This window comes from Anneissia japonica, unplaced genomic scaffold (genome assembly GCF_011630105.1).
Source record: "Anneissia japonica isolate Jap-2015-1 unplaced genomic scaffold, ASM1163010v1 scaffold24_len2511860_cov200, whole genome shotgun sequence".
In the NCBI taxonomy this organism is placed as follows: Eukaryota; Metazoa; Echinodermata; class Crinoidea; order Comatulida; family Comatulidae; genus Anneissia; species Anneissia japonica.
The window spans coordinates 1,909,074-1,922,701 of record NW_022730786.1 but is presented as its reverse complement, the minus strand read 5'-3'; the positions used below and the strand labels follow the sequence as shown (position 1 = coordinate 1,922,701).

The following is a 13,628-nucleotide window of genomic DNA, read 5'->3' as shown; positions in this document are numbered from 1 at the left end:
TTGACTGTATGTAGTGCGCATCGAGAAAAGAAGGTGCTCTCCATTTCGCCATGTTCAATTTTTTGGTAAACTATGCCTGCTGAAAATTTGATGGCGGGGAACACATGGGACTTCAAAGGCATCGCGCAAACCTTTTTTTACGCGCTACGGCACCTTTGATCTTGGTTCATTTGCATAGCGCTGCGTGCGCGTAGCTTTTTCGAGTGATCTTCTCAATAATACCTCCATGATTATACCTTCAATTTTTAATTAATTGGTCAACGTTGAAACTATCAGGGGCCCCACATTGGAAGAAATCAATTCTGGGAGATCTGCACGGTGGCGGCACCGCCTCAGCCCCACCATGGTTGAGACTGGGAAAAGAAAATTTATGATTATGGCAAGGCTAGATGGCCGGAAATGGCACTTTGAGGCAAATGTGAATATAATTTTCTTTGTTGGTCGATTAAAAAAAAAAATTTGAAAAATTTAGAGGACTTAGACCGGCTTTCTCCCCACCCCTTGAATTCTTAACACATTAAATTATATTTTGCTACACAAAATGATACCCATCGGTGGGTCTACTGACTTTTATGAGTCAGTTGATAATAAAGTAGTGAAAACATGAAAATAATTATAAATTTGCAGGAGATGCGATGGGTTATTTCCAGGAGTACTTGCTTGGTTGCTGGAGTGCCGGATTTCTTGGAGTGCCCGTTAGTTGCATCAGACTAGGGACCCCTGCACGATATCATTTTCAGTTGTTGGCCCCAAGCTCTGGAAATCACTACCACAATCTATACAAAAGTCTCCTAATTTGATGATCCTTAAGCACCATCTTACATGCTTCTTATTTAACAATCTCTAATTTTCCTCCACTCTCCTGTTTTGTTTTTGTTTTTTTCACCTTCCTTTATTTGTGTTGGTTTTCTGTTTTTCCACTTATCTTTTCCGTGTCAACCATTCATTATGGTTTTTTTTTTCTTTTCTTTTGTCCTGAAAAGCTCATAGAGGCAAATGTTATTTGCACTACAAGTGCACAACCATTGACCATATCAACCACTGAGATTTATGTATTATTAATATTATTATTATTATTATATTATCATTATTATTAAAATGTAAAAGAGAGTCCTTCAATAAGTGGTAGTTTCAACTGTGCATGAATTTGTCAAAGGTCAGAAGAACAACTTACTCATTCATCCTTATATTAAAACACATTTACATATAACCAATGTATCCTATTTGATGTGTTTTAAATGTGCCCTTTCTAAAATCTATAGTTTCTCAACTTAACAAAATTCTTTGTGTATTTCAGAATTCTACAGTTTGGGTTCCTGGTACATCTTCATGCCTGCAAGACTAAACACAATTTTCTCACAAGAAAATTCACAACCTATTAATGAAACTTTCTTGGTGGGAAGTGCAGAGAGCCGTCAAAACCCAGTCCTTCGTTGTGCATTACAGACGTCTGAAAAGTATGATTACTTTGCAATTTATCAAGGTGGCCATTGCCTAGCAGCCAACGACTTCCATAGCTATTTTCGTCGGAATAAGGATGAATATAATCAAGAAATTGAGCTTTACACATTTAATGAAGGTAGACTTCTGACCAGATTATCGAATCTTCTTTGACAAAAAACTTTTGTATGCCCATATATGGTCATGATGTGCCTGTACATGGCATGATGTAATATGACCATATTTAGGCATGCCATTTCATGTTCATTTCAAATAAGATTTGACAGTTTGGGAAGGGCTTTACTGTAATCAATTTTAACAATCATTATAAGGTATTAAGGTTGAAACCATACTATGAAAAAATACCGTGTATACTTGTGTATTAGACGTCCCTCGTATAAGATGACCCCCGAGTTAGAGAAGATAGTTTTTGTATGCCGGCCTTATAAGATGACCCCCCTGTTTCATAGTTGGAATTCCTACTCTTTTTCTGCTTTTTATGGTCCTGATACTGCATCTAGCTGGCTAAAAATGGAGCCAAATGCAAAGCTAATCTTCCAAATAATATCATTTTATGAGTTTTTAAATGTTTATCAAAAGCTTATTTCCCAGTGTTTAAAATTGCGTTCATTCATACTAACATTTAGTAGCTTCATTGCAGTAGTGTGTTATGGACGCTCCACACGTAAATGTTAATGGATGTAGTGTAGAAAGTGCATAATACTGTACTAGGTCTCTATGCACTTTAAACAAATGTTTTAAAGAAGTTGAATAAAAGAAACAAATAAGATGAAGAAGAGACAAAGAAAAGCAACAAGGAACAACCAACAAAAGGCTAATTTGATAGATAAGAAAAGATGAGTTTTGAGTCTGGCCTTAAATAGGGAAATGGAAGGCAATTCCCGTATTTTAATGGGAAGAGAGTTCCAGAGTCTAGGAGCAGCTACCTTAAAAGAGCGTTCACCATATAACTTCAGCTTGCAAATGTGAGTAGAAAGTGTAGAAGAGCTAGAGGTGGATTGAAAGTGAACGACAGGAGGTTTGGGAGCGTAACTGAATAAGATTGGAAATATAGGAAGGGGCCTGACAATGTAGAGCTTTAAAAACAAAAAGTAATATTTTGTAGGAAATTCATTTGGTAACAGGAAGCCAGTGAAAGAGAGAGAAAAGGAGTGATATGTTGTGAAGTCCATAAAGTACACCATTGCAATAGTCCAGCCTAGATGTAATGAGGGCAAGGATAATTTTAGTGGCAGCATCTTCATTGAGAAACTGTCTGATGTTTCGAAGAAGATATGAGACATCTTGCAAGTGTTGCCAATATGATTTTCCATAGACATTACAAAGTTGAATGTCATGCCAACATTGCAAACTTTATCAGAACATGATTTAAAAAATCTAAAATGTGTATGTCAAAAGTATAAGGCCCCCTGTTTTTCGATCGTAATTTGCTATTTTAAGCCATCGTCTTATAAGCAAGTATATACAATATGTGTATTTTACTATATGTTAGCTTTCAATTGAAAGTTAAAGTGAAAAATTAGTTTTCAGAAACTAATGGAATTATATTCCATAGACTATTAAATTGGCTAGTAGTCAATTTAAGAACTTTATCAGTACTTTTGGGAATTGTGTGTTTTTATCCAATCCCAGGTAATGTGACGTGCATACAGGACTAGTTCAGACTAGGTGGATAAACCTGTTGAGTTAAGCTGGGTTTATCCACCTTCCAGTTTCAACTAGGTAACTTCTCAAGCCGGGTGTTGTTCCTATGGTAACTATGCCTGGCGTGCCACCTGGTATAACTTTTCTATGCCGGGCTTCAAAAATTGACCAATCAGCATCAGCATTTAAGTCTGCTGTGAGCGAACTTACGTCTCGTGCAATATTTTGAAAATCATTTTCTGGTTCCATATTATGAATATGAACATTTAACTTCTTTTTCTTGCTTTTGGCTAATTTAGCAAGTCTGAACATTCGGCAAAGTTAAGCTGTGCTTAACGTAAGCATGGTCTTCAGCAAGATGCGCTTTATAAAGCCAACCTTACCTACCTGTTACCTGTCAGTGTCATCTGTTCTCAGCAGTTCGATGGCCATGAATCACCATTCCTCTCTATCCTCAACTCTTCTCATATTCTCCATATTTCATCCATGTCCACTTCTTGATGTTGGTTATCCAGTTTGTTATTGGCCTTCCTCTCCTATTTTACCTTCTAATTTTTCTCTCCAAAAACTCTATCTGTATCCAATTTATTCTTTTGAAAGTACTTAATTTTTCTTCTCTTTCATGCCAGTAAAAAAAAAAACGTATTTTTATTATTAACGAATTAGCAAAACCTTATTTTTTTTCTATTGATTCATTTATCATTGGAAGTTGTTAATTCATTTTATTCTTTTAAAAGTATGCTCTTTATTGTTTAAATTTAATTTCTTCCCATATCAGACAGTATATTTCAAACTATCTCTTAACAGAAAAGTTAAATTGGTGGACACCGTGGGGTAATTGGAGTTCTTGTAGTGCCGCATGCGGAAATGGAACGCAGCAGCGATGGCGCTACTGCTTTCCGAATAGAGTTGGCAGGAAGAATTGCACCGAGACACATGATTTTGAAGAGCAAGCATGCAACACAGATGAATGCCCATGGAATTGTGAGTTTATATGCAAAAAGGCACTGGTCTCAAGCCTCCTGGAACGTTGTTGGGCGGGGTGGGGAGGGGGTCTGCTGGAAATTTGGATGGCCTCCAACAATCCTGCAAGAATCCTCCTGGGAAAATAACCCATCTCCTATAAATATTTTAAATTTGGTATGTTTTTACTACTGTAATATCAGTTGTCTCAAGGAAGTCAGTACTGATGGGTAATCACCGTGCACAGCAAAATAGAATTAAGTTAAAGTTCATTTTAAACCAGATCTCCTAGAAGGGATTTCTTTCAACTTGGGACACCTATGCAACATGAGATGGGAATTGGGAATAAAAATATGGCATGGCAACAATTCTTCTGAATCTACTTTAGTTATATTGCAGTTGAAGCAGAACAATGGGAGGGTTACCTACAGCAATTATAATACATTAGAACCCCTAGGGGACACCTTAAATAGGGGTGTCCCGAAGAAGGGGTTCTACTGATCTATTTAATTGGCTTTTTTAATAATTAATGTTCTCAGTTGCATTGGAGAGCCACTTGACAGTAATTCAGTTCACTTTTTAGCAATCCTGTCCTGCCAACTGAGTTGGTTTTTTTTTTGTGTGTTATTTTGTGTTTTTCAGTTTTATTGTACTTTCGAACAAATAAATGAAATTTAAATGTATGCAGAAAGAGTAATATTAATTCGTTATTTCTGATTGATTGTAAATACTTGGTTTTAAATATCTGGGTTTATCAAAATGGTTCCCAGATTAAAAGGTTTCAAAAACAATAAAATGGGGGGTGTGGGGGGGATCAGGGAATGCAAAAGTGCCACTTCCCGCACACCACTTCCCAGCTGCAGTAAATGTGCCTTGAGCATTTCTTTAAAATAAATATAAATGCTATACAAATTGCATTTTTATTATTAAAATGAATATTTAGTTTATAATTATGCATATACAGTAGAACCCCTGTTTTAAGACACCCTATTAAGAGGACACTCCTATTACGTTTTCAGCCACAAAATGGAGTACTGTAAAGTAAATCTCACAATAGTCAACCACTATTCAGGGAACACTTCTATTAAGGAGACACTTTCATTTCATTACATTTTATTTAGATAACAAATGGCAGTAACTGTACACCAATATATTATAAAAATTGACAATTCTTCGGCAGAGACACTAACACAAAATATTATTTACAAAGTGGTCCTTTAGAAAAAATAATGACAAAGTAACTATAACATCCTCGCAATGATTGCCTCATCAACTCCCCATATCATTTAACTATTTGCCTCTCCAACTCATTTAATACCGTGCGGAGGTAGTGCTAGTTTACATAAAAAACACTACTTATTAATATTCTACTATTATTAAGAGACATTGAGACAAAATATTAAACTGTTTAAAGACAATAGGAGATCATTAAAAAGAGCATTATAATAACAATAAAATTGGACCATGGGAACTGAACTTTTGCTGTTATTAAAATCAAATTAGATTGAAGGTGTGTCCATAAACAAAGTTTTACTGTATCTGGGGACCACCCCTCCAAAACACTTCCTCTTGTAGATTCTTGACTGCTGCGTTTAACCCCAGATTATTAAAAAAAAAAAATTAACATTGTATACTTATTTTCAACAGACACTGCTTACAAGTATTTAGGTTGCCGAAGGATCTTCTCTGACCAATCCCTATTTACTGAGAGTATGGAAGGGAAAGATGAGGTTTTGGACTTGCCGTTGGAAGAGCGTCTGGTGACTAAAGACAAATGTGCATACGTCACATGGTTGTTTAACAGGACAATATTTGCAATTACTGGGAGTCCACCAATATGTCTGAATTCTGAGAATGAAGAAGTTACATACAATATGTACCCTAATTCAACGGCTGTAAGATGTGTCCCGTACACTTTTGTTATCTATACTCTTAAGGATGGTAGGTTTATACATTTTTTAAAGTTTTTTATTAATTTCTTTAAATTTTTTTTAAAAACTTGTTTTCATTTTTCATTACACTATTGTAAATGTCTTGCAATTCAGGCATTTTTAAGGCTGCGACTCGATAGTATATAAAGAATACATTGAAAAAAAAATTATGATAACGAGGTTATTAATAAGGGTGATGTATGATAATAGTAATTAAAAGATGAATTGGATATATACACTGAATACTAAAGAGTTATTTTATAATAATAATAATAATAAAAACTTTATTTAACTACGGAAACACTTTCTAATCACCTATTTTCCAGAAAAGTCCTTTGGTGATCTTTGACCTTTTGCTTAAAATCCAAAATATTTAAGACCCAAAGTCCAAATTTTCAAAATGACAGACTTCAACAACCATTTTTTGTATCTAGTTATAGGTGTATCATCATAGATAAGGTGTATAATGCTAAACATACTAAAGCCCTGTCCAGGCTATCAAATTTTGTCAAAAGCATGCACCATGCCCAAATATGGTCATGATGACATCACACCATTATTAAATAGTGTATGTCTTTTTTTTTTTTTTTCAAATTCTCTGTTTCACCTCGCTAGCTAGTGTTATTTGGTCCAGGTTAGGAGGCACCTGATCCTAGAAAAGATCAAGATTTAAAAGATGCTAACCGGAGTAGTTAAACACAAATCTCCGGATGGCGGTGATGGTGTAACCCCATACTTCAGATTGGGTGCTAGCTTGGTGTTTATTGTTTTGTTTTGTTTTTTTCTGGATTTTTTCTTTGTTTTCTTGACTACAGTATTGTCAAGGGCATAGAGACCTCGTTTGTTTGCCCTATATAAATCCATCTATTATTATTATTATTATTATTATTATAATGTACTGTAAATTTATTAAATAATCAATTAACATTCACTTGGCAAGATCAAAGACATACTATTCCTGTTGGTGGTTGACCATGTAAAACTCTTTCAGTTTGCAATAGAGGTGTTAATAAAATTTTTTAATTTTTAATTGCACATGTCTAAGACGATCACATTTTATTTGACAAAAGCATGTGACATGCCTAATTATGGTCATCATGACATCACAACATGACCATATTTAGGCACATCATCACCATATATGGTCATAAATTTGATAGTGTGGATAAAGCTTAATATGAAGTATTGCATAACCCTAAGAATGTTGATACTTTAAAATGTTTAAAAAAACTAAACAGTGAGGTGGGAGTGGTCATAAAGGTAGAATAACCCATGACTTGTCAGTGTGCTGAATTGTGTATGTGGTCTGTGACTACCTAGCCAGCGATTATAGTAGCGTCGGGGTAACCCCTTACTCTTCCGAAAGATGCAGTAGGTTCTGGTACTGATGCAGTTCCCCTACCTAACTGGAATTGGGGACAGGAGTGTGAATGCCTTGTCACACACAGTAGCCCACTATTTGTAATTTATATTTATTATTTTCTATAATGAGAGTAAAATTTTTCTTTTACAATGGAAGATCGTTTACCAAGGTGGTGTTCTTCCATGAGACCATACATCTATCATGAAAACGTACTATAAAAAAAAGCTGCACTTTAATACAAAAATACAAACTAAAAGGAAAATAGAAAAGCTTAAAACCAAAACACGAAAGATATTTCCGAATAAATATGTTATGCATATTTTTTACATTGTATTAATGCTGATGTGATATTGCTCTAGGCACTGTTGATGCCCAATGGGGCCCTTGGCTTCCAGGTGGTTTTTGCAGTCAAACTTGTGATGGAGGATCAGTGAGAAAAATTAGGCCTTGTAATAATCCACCTGTAACTGATGGGGCAGACTGTCCTGGAAATTCGTACGTTGATATCCCCTGTGATACGCCTCCATGTCCAACGACCTTAGGTAAATATTGCCTTTACACTACAGACTTAGTGGCAGATCTATTAGTAAAAATGAGAGCTAAGTGGCTAGATAGAGTAAAAAGTTGTGTCACCCAAGTTTGAAATGCACTTTTCCACATTCTTAGTTGTCTGTTGATGATATTAAATTTTTTCAAATCAGCAGTGGCTGAGATTTATAAGGCTTGAATGTGGAAAAGTGAGTCCATGACTGGATTAAATATATGAACAGGTCCTCTTTAAATCATTTAGTAGATTATTTGGAAGAAAGTAAGCAATTATAGACATTTTTTGACAAGGTGTTTTTGATTCAACAACGTTATGTTGGTTCTAATTCTTCTTTCCAATAGGATTGTTCAAAAGTGAATCAAATTAACCTGCTGTTGACTATAGGTTCCTGCTGACCAAATGAATTAGAAGTCTATTCAATGAATTACCTTTTTCTAAAATTTAAAGTTAACAATGATGTATCACATCATTATGATAGAGTACAGGAAGAAGGTATTACTGATGCCATGAAAGTTCTTAAAAAGTAATTTGCCCTAACTAGACTTTCAAATGTTATTTGACAAAAACATGTGACATGCCTAAATATGGTCATGATGACATCACATCATGACCATATATAGGCATAAATATGAAAGTATGGACAGACTTTTAAGCTCTTCATACTTCACTATTTTTCTTTTGCAGGTCCATTAATAAGAAATCATTTTACCACAGAAAACCTGTTAACTACAGAAAACCTGTTTACCACAGAAAGTCTGAATCAGACACTCCGAGGAAGGCTTGCCTACTTAGATGTACTCATCACAGGTGTAGAGCCAACATGGAATGATGATGAACTTAAAAAATACATTAAGAATGTTACATCAGAAGCAAGCGAGATTTTAGCTTTTCATTCGGTATGTTTAATAGTACTAATTATTGATAGTTTTATTCATTCCTGATGATGACGTAATTGATGTTGAAATATTGAATCCCAACACGATGGCATGCATTTCAATACTTGGAGTATGTATTATACAGTACTTTCTAATAGTACAACATTAACAAATTTTTTTTTACAGAAGTGACAACACCATACCAGACAAAACAATCAACACTTCCATTCCAGACAAACTCTTAAACACTATTAGACAAAGTTTTAATCATGACTTGTTTTATTATTTATTATGCTGTGTAATTCCTTTATAAAACAGTTTTGTATTTGTATAACTTGAGTAAGGAACTTGATGGAAGCACTAATAGATTTGACAGCAGTTGTGTTCATGAAGTTAATGGGTGTATTTAAGGAGTTGACAGTAGTGTTAATGAAGTTGAAAGCAGCATTTAAATAGTTGACAGTAGTATTGATGTTAGTATTTTTGAAGTTGACAGTGGTGTTAATGAAGTTGATGGTAGTATTTATTGACAGTAGTATTAATGAAGTTGATAACAGCATTTAAGGAGTTGGCAGTATTGTTGATTGTAGTATTTAAGGAGTTTACAGTAGTGTTATTGAAGTTGATGGTAGCATTTATGGATAGTATTAATGAGGTGATGGTAGTCTTTGTCAATAGTGTCTATGAAGTTAATGGTAGTATATAAGGAGTTGACAGTAGTTTTAATGAAGTTGATGGTAACATGTAACAAGTTAACTATCATTTGGATTCAACAGATGGAAGATGCAGATGTGATCCATGTCATAAAGGCGATGGAGGATTTTGCTTCTAAAGTGATGGCAGTATTAGATCCTGGAACAAACTACACCATACACAAGGAAAATATTGGTGGGTGACACAATATAAAGCAAAGATATGATAGTGATAAGATCGTCCTGCGTTATAGCTGTAAATATATTATATATATGTGTGTGTGTGTGTGTGCGTGCGGTGCGTGCATGTGCGCGCGTGCGTATTTAATATATTTATATGTGTATATTATGTATATATATCTATGTATATATTCTCATTATTATCTCTATGATAATGTTCAGTAGTCTTCATTACTGGTTTCGTCATTTTTTTTAATGATCATAATCATCATAATCAACATCATGATATGAAAATTATAATTTTTCAGTGTACAATGGAATTGGGATTATTTTTTTAGTTAGTGTTAGTACTTTTATTTCATTCTAAAAAATAACCACTGCTTACTTCATTTAGACTTTTATGTTGAAGTTCATACACTGAAACCTGACATGCGTAAAGAAGGATTGCAAGCTACACCACAAGTTAAATTTCTGCCAAGTAGTTTTCAACAATTTGAATTTGATGCCACAGGTAAAAAGTTATTTCAACTTTATTTAAATGATGTATAGCAGGGCACACATTCTGCCAACGTGGTTTTATGGAGAACTGTATTTCAAAGTTTCAGTCGGCTAATCTTATGGTAGCCATTGTGTGTGCGCTGAACCGTGAAGATCTCTAGGTTTCCAGTTCAATTCCCATCGCTGCTCTTCTTGTGTTTAAGTTGAGGACTGAATTACAAGTTAGAATAGTACATCATCTTTCGGATTGACGTTTAAGCCGTTGATCTTGTGTGCAATATGGCCCGTGTGCATGTTAAAAAACGCACTACACTATTGAACAAAAAAGAAACCGTATAAAAGGTTTCTTCTGTTGGACCTGATAATTTTCATTTCTGATATATCTTGACAGTTAACCAGTACCTGGGTGTTGCTACACTTTCATATAACAACATGCAGGAATGGATTCAACCAACATCACATAAAAATGAGTAAGACAGCAATCATAAGTTCAACACACTGACCTCTACTATAATGGCGGGATTGTCCATTGGCTGGTTGGGGAACCCAAAACGTCACAAATGTGTCATCACAATGCAAAACTGTTGAACCAGCGTGACAATCACCAACAATGTGACATCGCTCATGCTTTTGTAAATTACACCCACATGTGTGTTGAATGGTTTAGAGGCTGTGAAAAAAATAATTTTGTTAAATTTAATATTAAAATGTGTTACAAGAATCGTTATTTTTAATAATAAATTAAACAAAAGCCAAAAGAAACTTGTCTAAACTGGTACCTCACTTGGGATCTTGCATTTGGGGTCAGTGGCTTCATTTTTTTTTTTCTGTACAATGATTGGCCGATGTGCAATCCAGCTATTGTAGTAGAGATCAGTGGTTCAACATGAAATCAATCTGTAGGGGGCTGTAGATAAGGAATATGGTCAAAGGTGAAGTCAAGAATATTTTTAAGGAAGCTTTTTTTAGTCCTATATATTATAATATTTTGAGGTATATTTTTAAATTGTAAGCTTATCCCACTATGATTTATCAATTACTAATGAAAGATATTGAATACAGATAAGAAACAATGTATATACTTATGAAAGGTAGCGGTTTGGTGCAGTAGGAATGATTTGGTTTCCCAACCACGAGGTCGGGGTTTCAATCCTTCGCTGTGCATTTTACTTGTGTCCTTGAGCATGGCACTTTACTTACGTTGCTACTCTTCCACCCAGGAGTATAAATTGGTACCTGGTGGGGTTGCCTGCTTCTGCGCCAATATGGCAGCAACACTTTAGCATGTGGACCCAATGACCATGGAAACAATTTCAGTGCTACGTATCTTTAGAGAAAGGCGCAGTATACATGACCAGATTAAATTGAGGGCAATAAATAAGAGATATTAATCATGATAAATTAAATATTTTTTTTATGGATGCATTTTTATTATAGCACTTTTTGTATATTTTGATGGATGAGCACTGTATTTTCAAGTGGTAAAATTAGCAGTTCTTATTTATAAACATTTCTATGTATTTCATAGGTCAGAAAATCTTACATATTCTGTAGTAAGCGAGATATTATCAGTCTCAACTTTTCCACCGATTGAAACTACCTTTGATGAAGTAGACGTCGTGTTAAAATTAAATCATCATGATAAGAAGAATGGCAAACCACTTTGCTCTTTCATCAATGAGAGGTAGGTTTTATCCTTAATTCTAGGCCTAAATTTCAATGACTCATGACTACTACGAAACACAATCCGCTTAATGTCGATCCACTTAATCTCTATTTTTTGGCTGACTCCCTCAACTTTAATTGCTTGTTGGTGTGTTGTACCGAAGCAGGATAATGTTAAATAATAGTACTGTAATTAGAGACTTGTGGGAAAGTTTGTTTCTTTTGGTAATGATATGAATGATTTAGTTTTTGGCGCACGCTAAGATGAAACAGTAAATACAAAGGACAGAAAGTAGGAGTGGTTTGGCGCAACAGTTGCAGTTCTGCTTCTGAACCTTGAGATCGGTGTTTCAATCGCTCACGGTGCATTTCGCTTGTGTCCTTAGGCAAGGCACTTTACCTGTGGTTGTTTCTCTCCACCCGTGAGTACAAGTGGGTATCTGGTAGGCTCAAACACAAATTGCGCTGATTACAGCTGCAACATTATGTATCTCTTTCCAGGGGGCTGAGTATGTGTTCCATACATGCTTGATCCAATGACCGGGGGAAATAATGTGAATTGCTTTGTTGACATTAAGTGCTACATAATTCTAACATATTATTTTTATTATTAAAAGCATAAAATACCAGATTTTTGTCTGTGAAACAATGACTGATCAGACTTATTTTTTTCCTAGTATCTCCGATTTCTGGTCACAGGTAGGCTGTCATATGTTGAACTCGAGTGACCTTTACACCTACTGCGTGTGCAACCACCTGACAGCCTTTGGGGTTCTCATGAGGGTACATAAAGTAAAGGTGAGTTGTGTGTTGGTAATTTAGGCCTAGAGGTGAGTATAGCAACAGTCAAGGTGGTTTTAATTATGATTGGTTTTCTTTAATATGTATGTTACCAAGGGTAACCCACAAAAGTTACTTATTTCCAGTGGGGTCTTTCTCATGGCAACGACAGTGACTGGTGTTATCCAGCTGACTATGTTGAGATGATAATGATTGATGATGTTGATGTTTAGAGTGATGGTGGTGATGATGATAATATAAAACTAATGATATAATATCTTTCTGCAGATTGAAGAAGTTCATGAAAGAGCATTGTCATTGATCACGTACGTGTGTTCCACCTTATCATTATTTTGCTTGCTTTCTGCGTTTGCCCTGTTCACCTTACTTAGGTGAGTATACCTCTACTTTAAGCACTGTCCAACAAAAAATGTTGTGTGCCCATATATAGTCACAATGTGATGTGATCATGACCATTTTTAAGCATATCACATGTTTTTGTAAAATAAATGTTGTAGTGTGGACAAGGTTAACCGACAAGGTTATCGACCAAATTTGTGAATGTTTCAACACCTTGTGAATGGAGTGGAGCTCTAGTACAATAGCTTTGTGGGTAAAAGCCGGGCAATCTCAGTCGTTGGTCGTCAGCCGGTGTGATTCTTTGAAGAACGCAATGTGCTGAAGTGCGTGTGCAACAGGTCTCGAGGTCTACAGTACTGGCAATCAGCAGATGTGACGTCGTGTAGAACCCAGAGGGAGCGGAGTTTGATTCATCTTGCGACAGTCGTACAAACGTCTTGTGCCCTGCTTAATATGCAAAAAAAAACAAGGTCTTGATGTGGACAACAAACGTTCAATCTGTAAAGTTCCAGGTTTTTTTTCACAATTATGAACAACTCCACTCGCAAGCCTCTATAATAAGATAGTGCTGATGCTGATTTTTTTTTTTTTATCTTACAAAAATATATCTGTCTCTTATACACATCTAGATGTGAATAAGAGACAGCCTTAGGCAAGGCACTTTACCTG

At 35.3% G+C, this 13,628-nt stretch overlaps 1 protein-coding gene and 1 long non-coding RNA gene across 3 annotated transcripts in view; one reads left to right on the top strand and one right to left on the bottom strand.

Annotated features, from left to right (window-relative positions):
* LOC117115084 overlaps positions 1-13,497 on the top strand; it is a 15,478-nt gene extending 1,981 nt beyond the window's left edge. Inside the window, exons 3-13 of one of the 2 annotated variants that reach the window (XM_033258749.1) lie at positions 1,298-1,579; positions 3,913-4,089; positions 5,716-6,009; positions 7,722-7,904; positions 8,594-8,805; positions 9,561-9,672; positions 10,051-10,167; positions 10,546-10,623; positions 11,679-11,838; positions 12,497-12,617; positions 12,888-13,497. In XM_033258749.1, the coding sequence (XP_033114640.1) occupies positions 1,330-1,579; positions 3,913-4,089; positions 5,716-6,009; positions 7,722-7,904; positions 8,594-8,805; positions 9,561-9,672; positions 10,051-10,167; positions 10,546-10,623; positions 11,679-11,838; positions 12,497-12,617; positions 12,888-12,995 (1,812 nt within the window). In that variant the 5' untranslated portion in view covers positions 1,298-1,329 and the 3' untranslated portion in view covers positions 12,996-13,497. Of the gene's footprint in view, positions 1-1,297; positions 1,580-3,912; positions 4,090-5,715; positions 6,010-7,721; positions 7,905-8,593; positions 8,806-9,560; positions 9,673-10,050; positions 10,168-10,545; positions 10,625-11,678; positions 11,839-12,496; positions 12,618-12,887 lie in introns of both variants that reach the window. The other variant, XM_033258750.1, reaches the window with a different exon arrangement.
* Positions 10,179-11,061, bottom strand: LOC117115085. Its single transcript, XR_004446484.1, has 3 exons — positions 10,934-11,061; positions 10,658-10,824; positions 10,179-10,466 (listed from the first exon to the last, which is right to left on the bottom strand). It is a non-coding gene; the product is annotated as an uncharacterized LOC117115085 (long non-coding RNA).
* Positions 13,498-13,628: the final 131 nt, after the last annotated feature.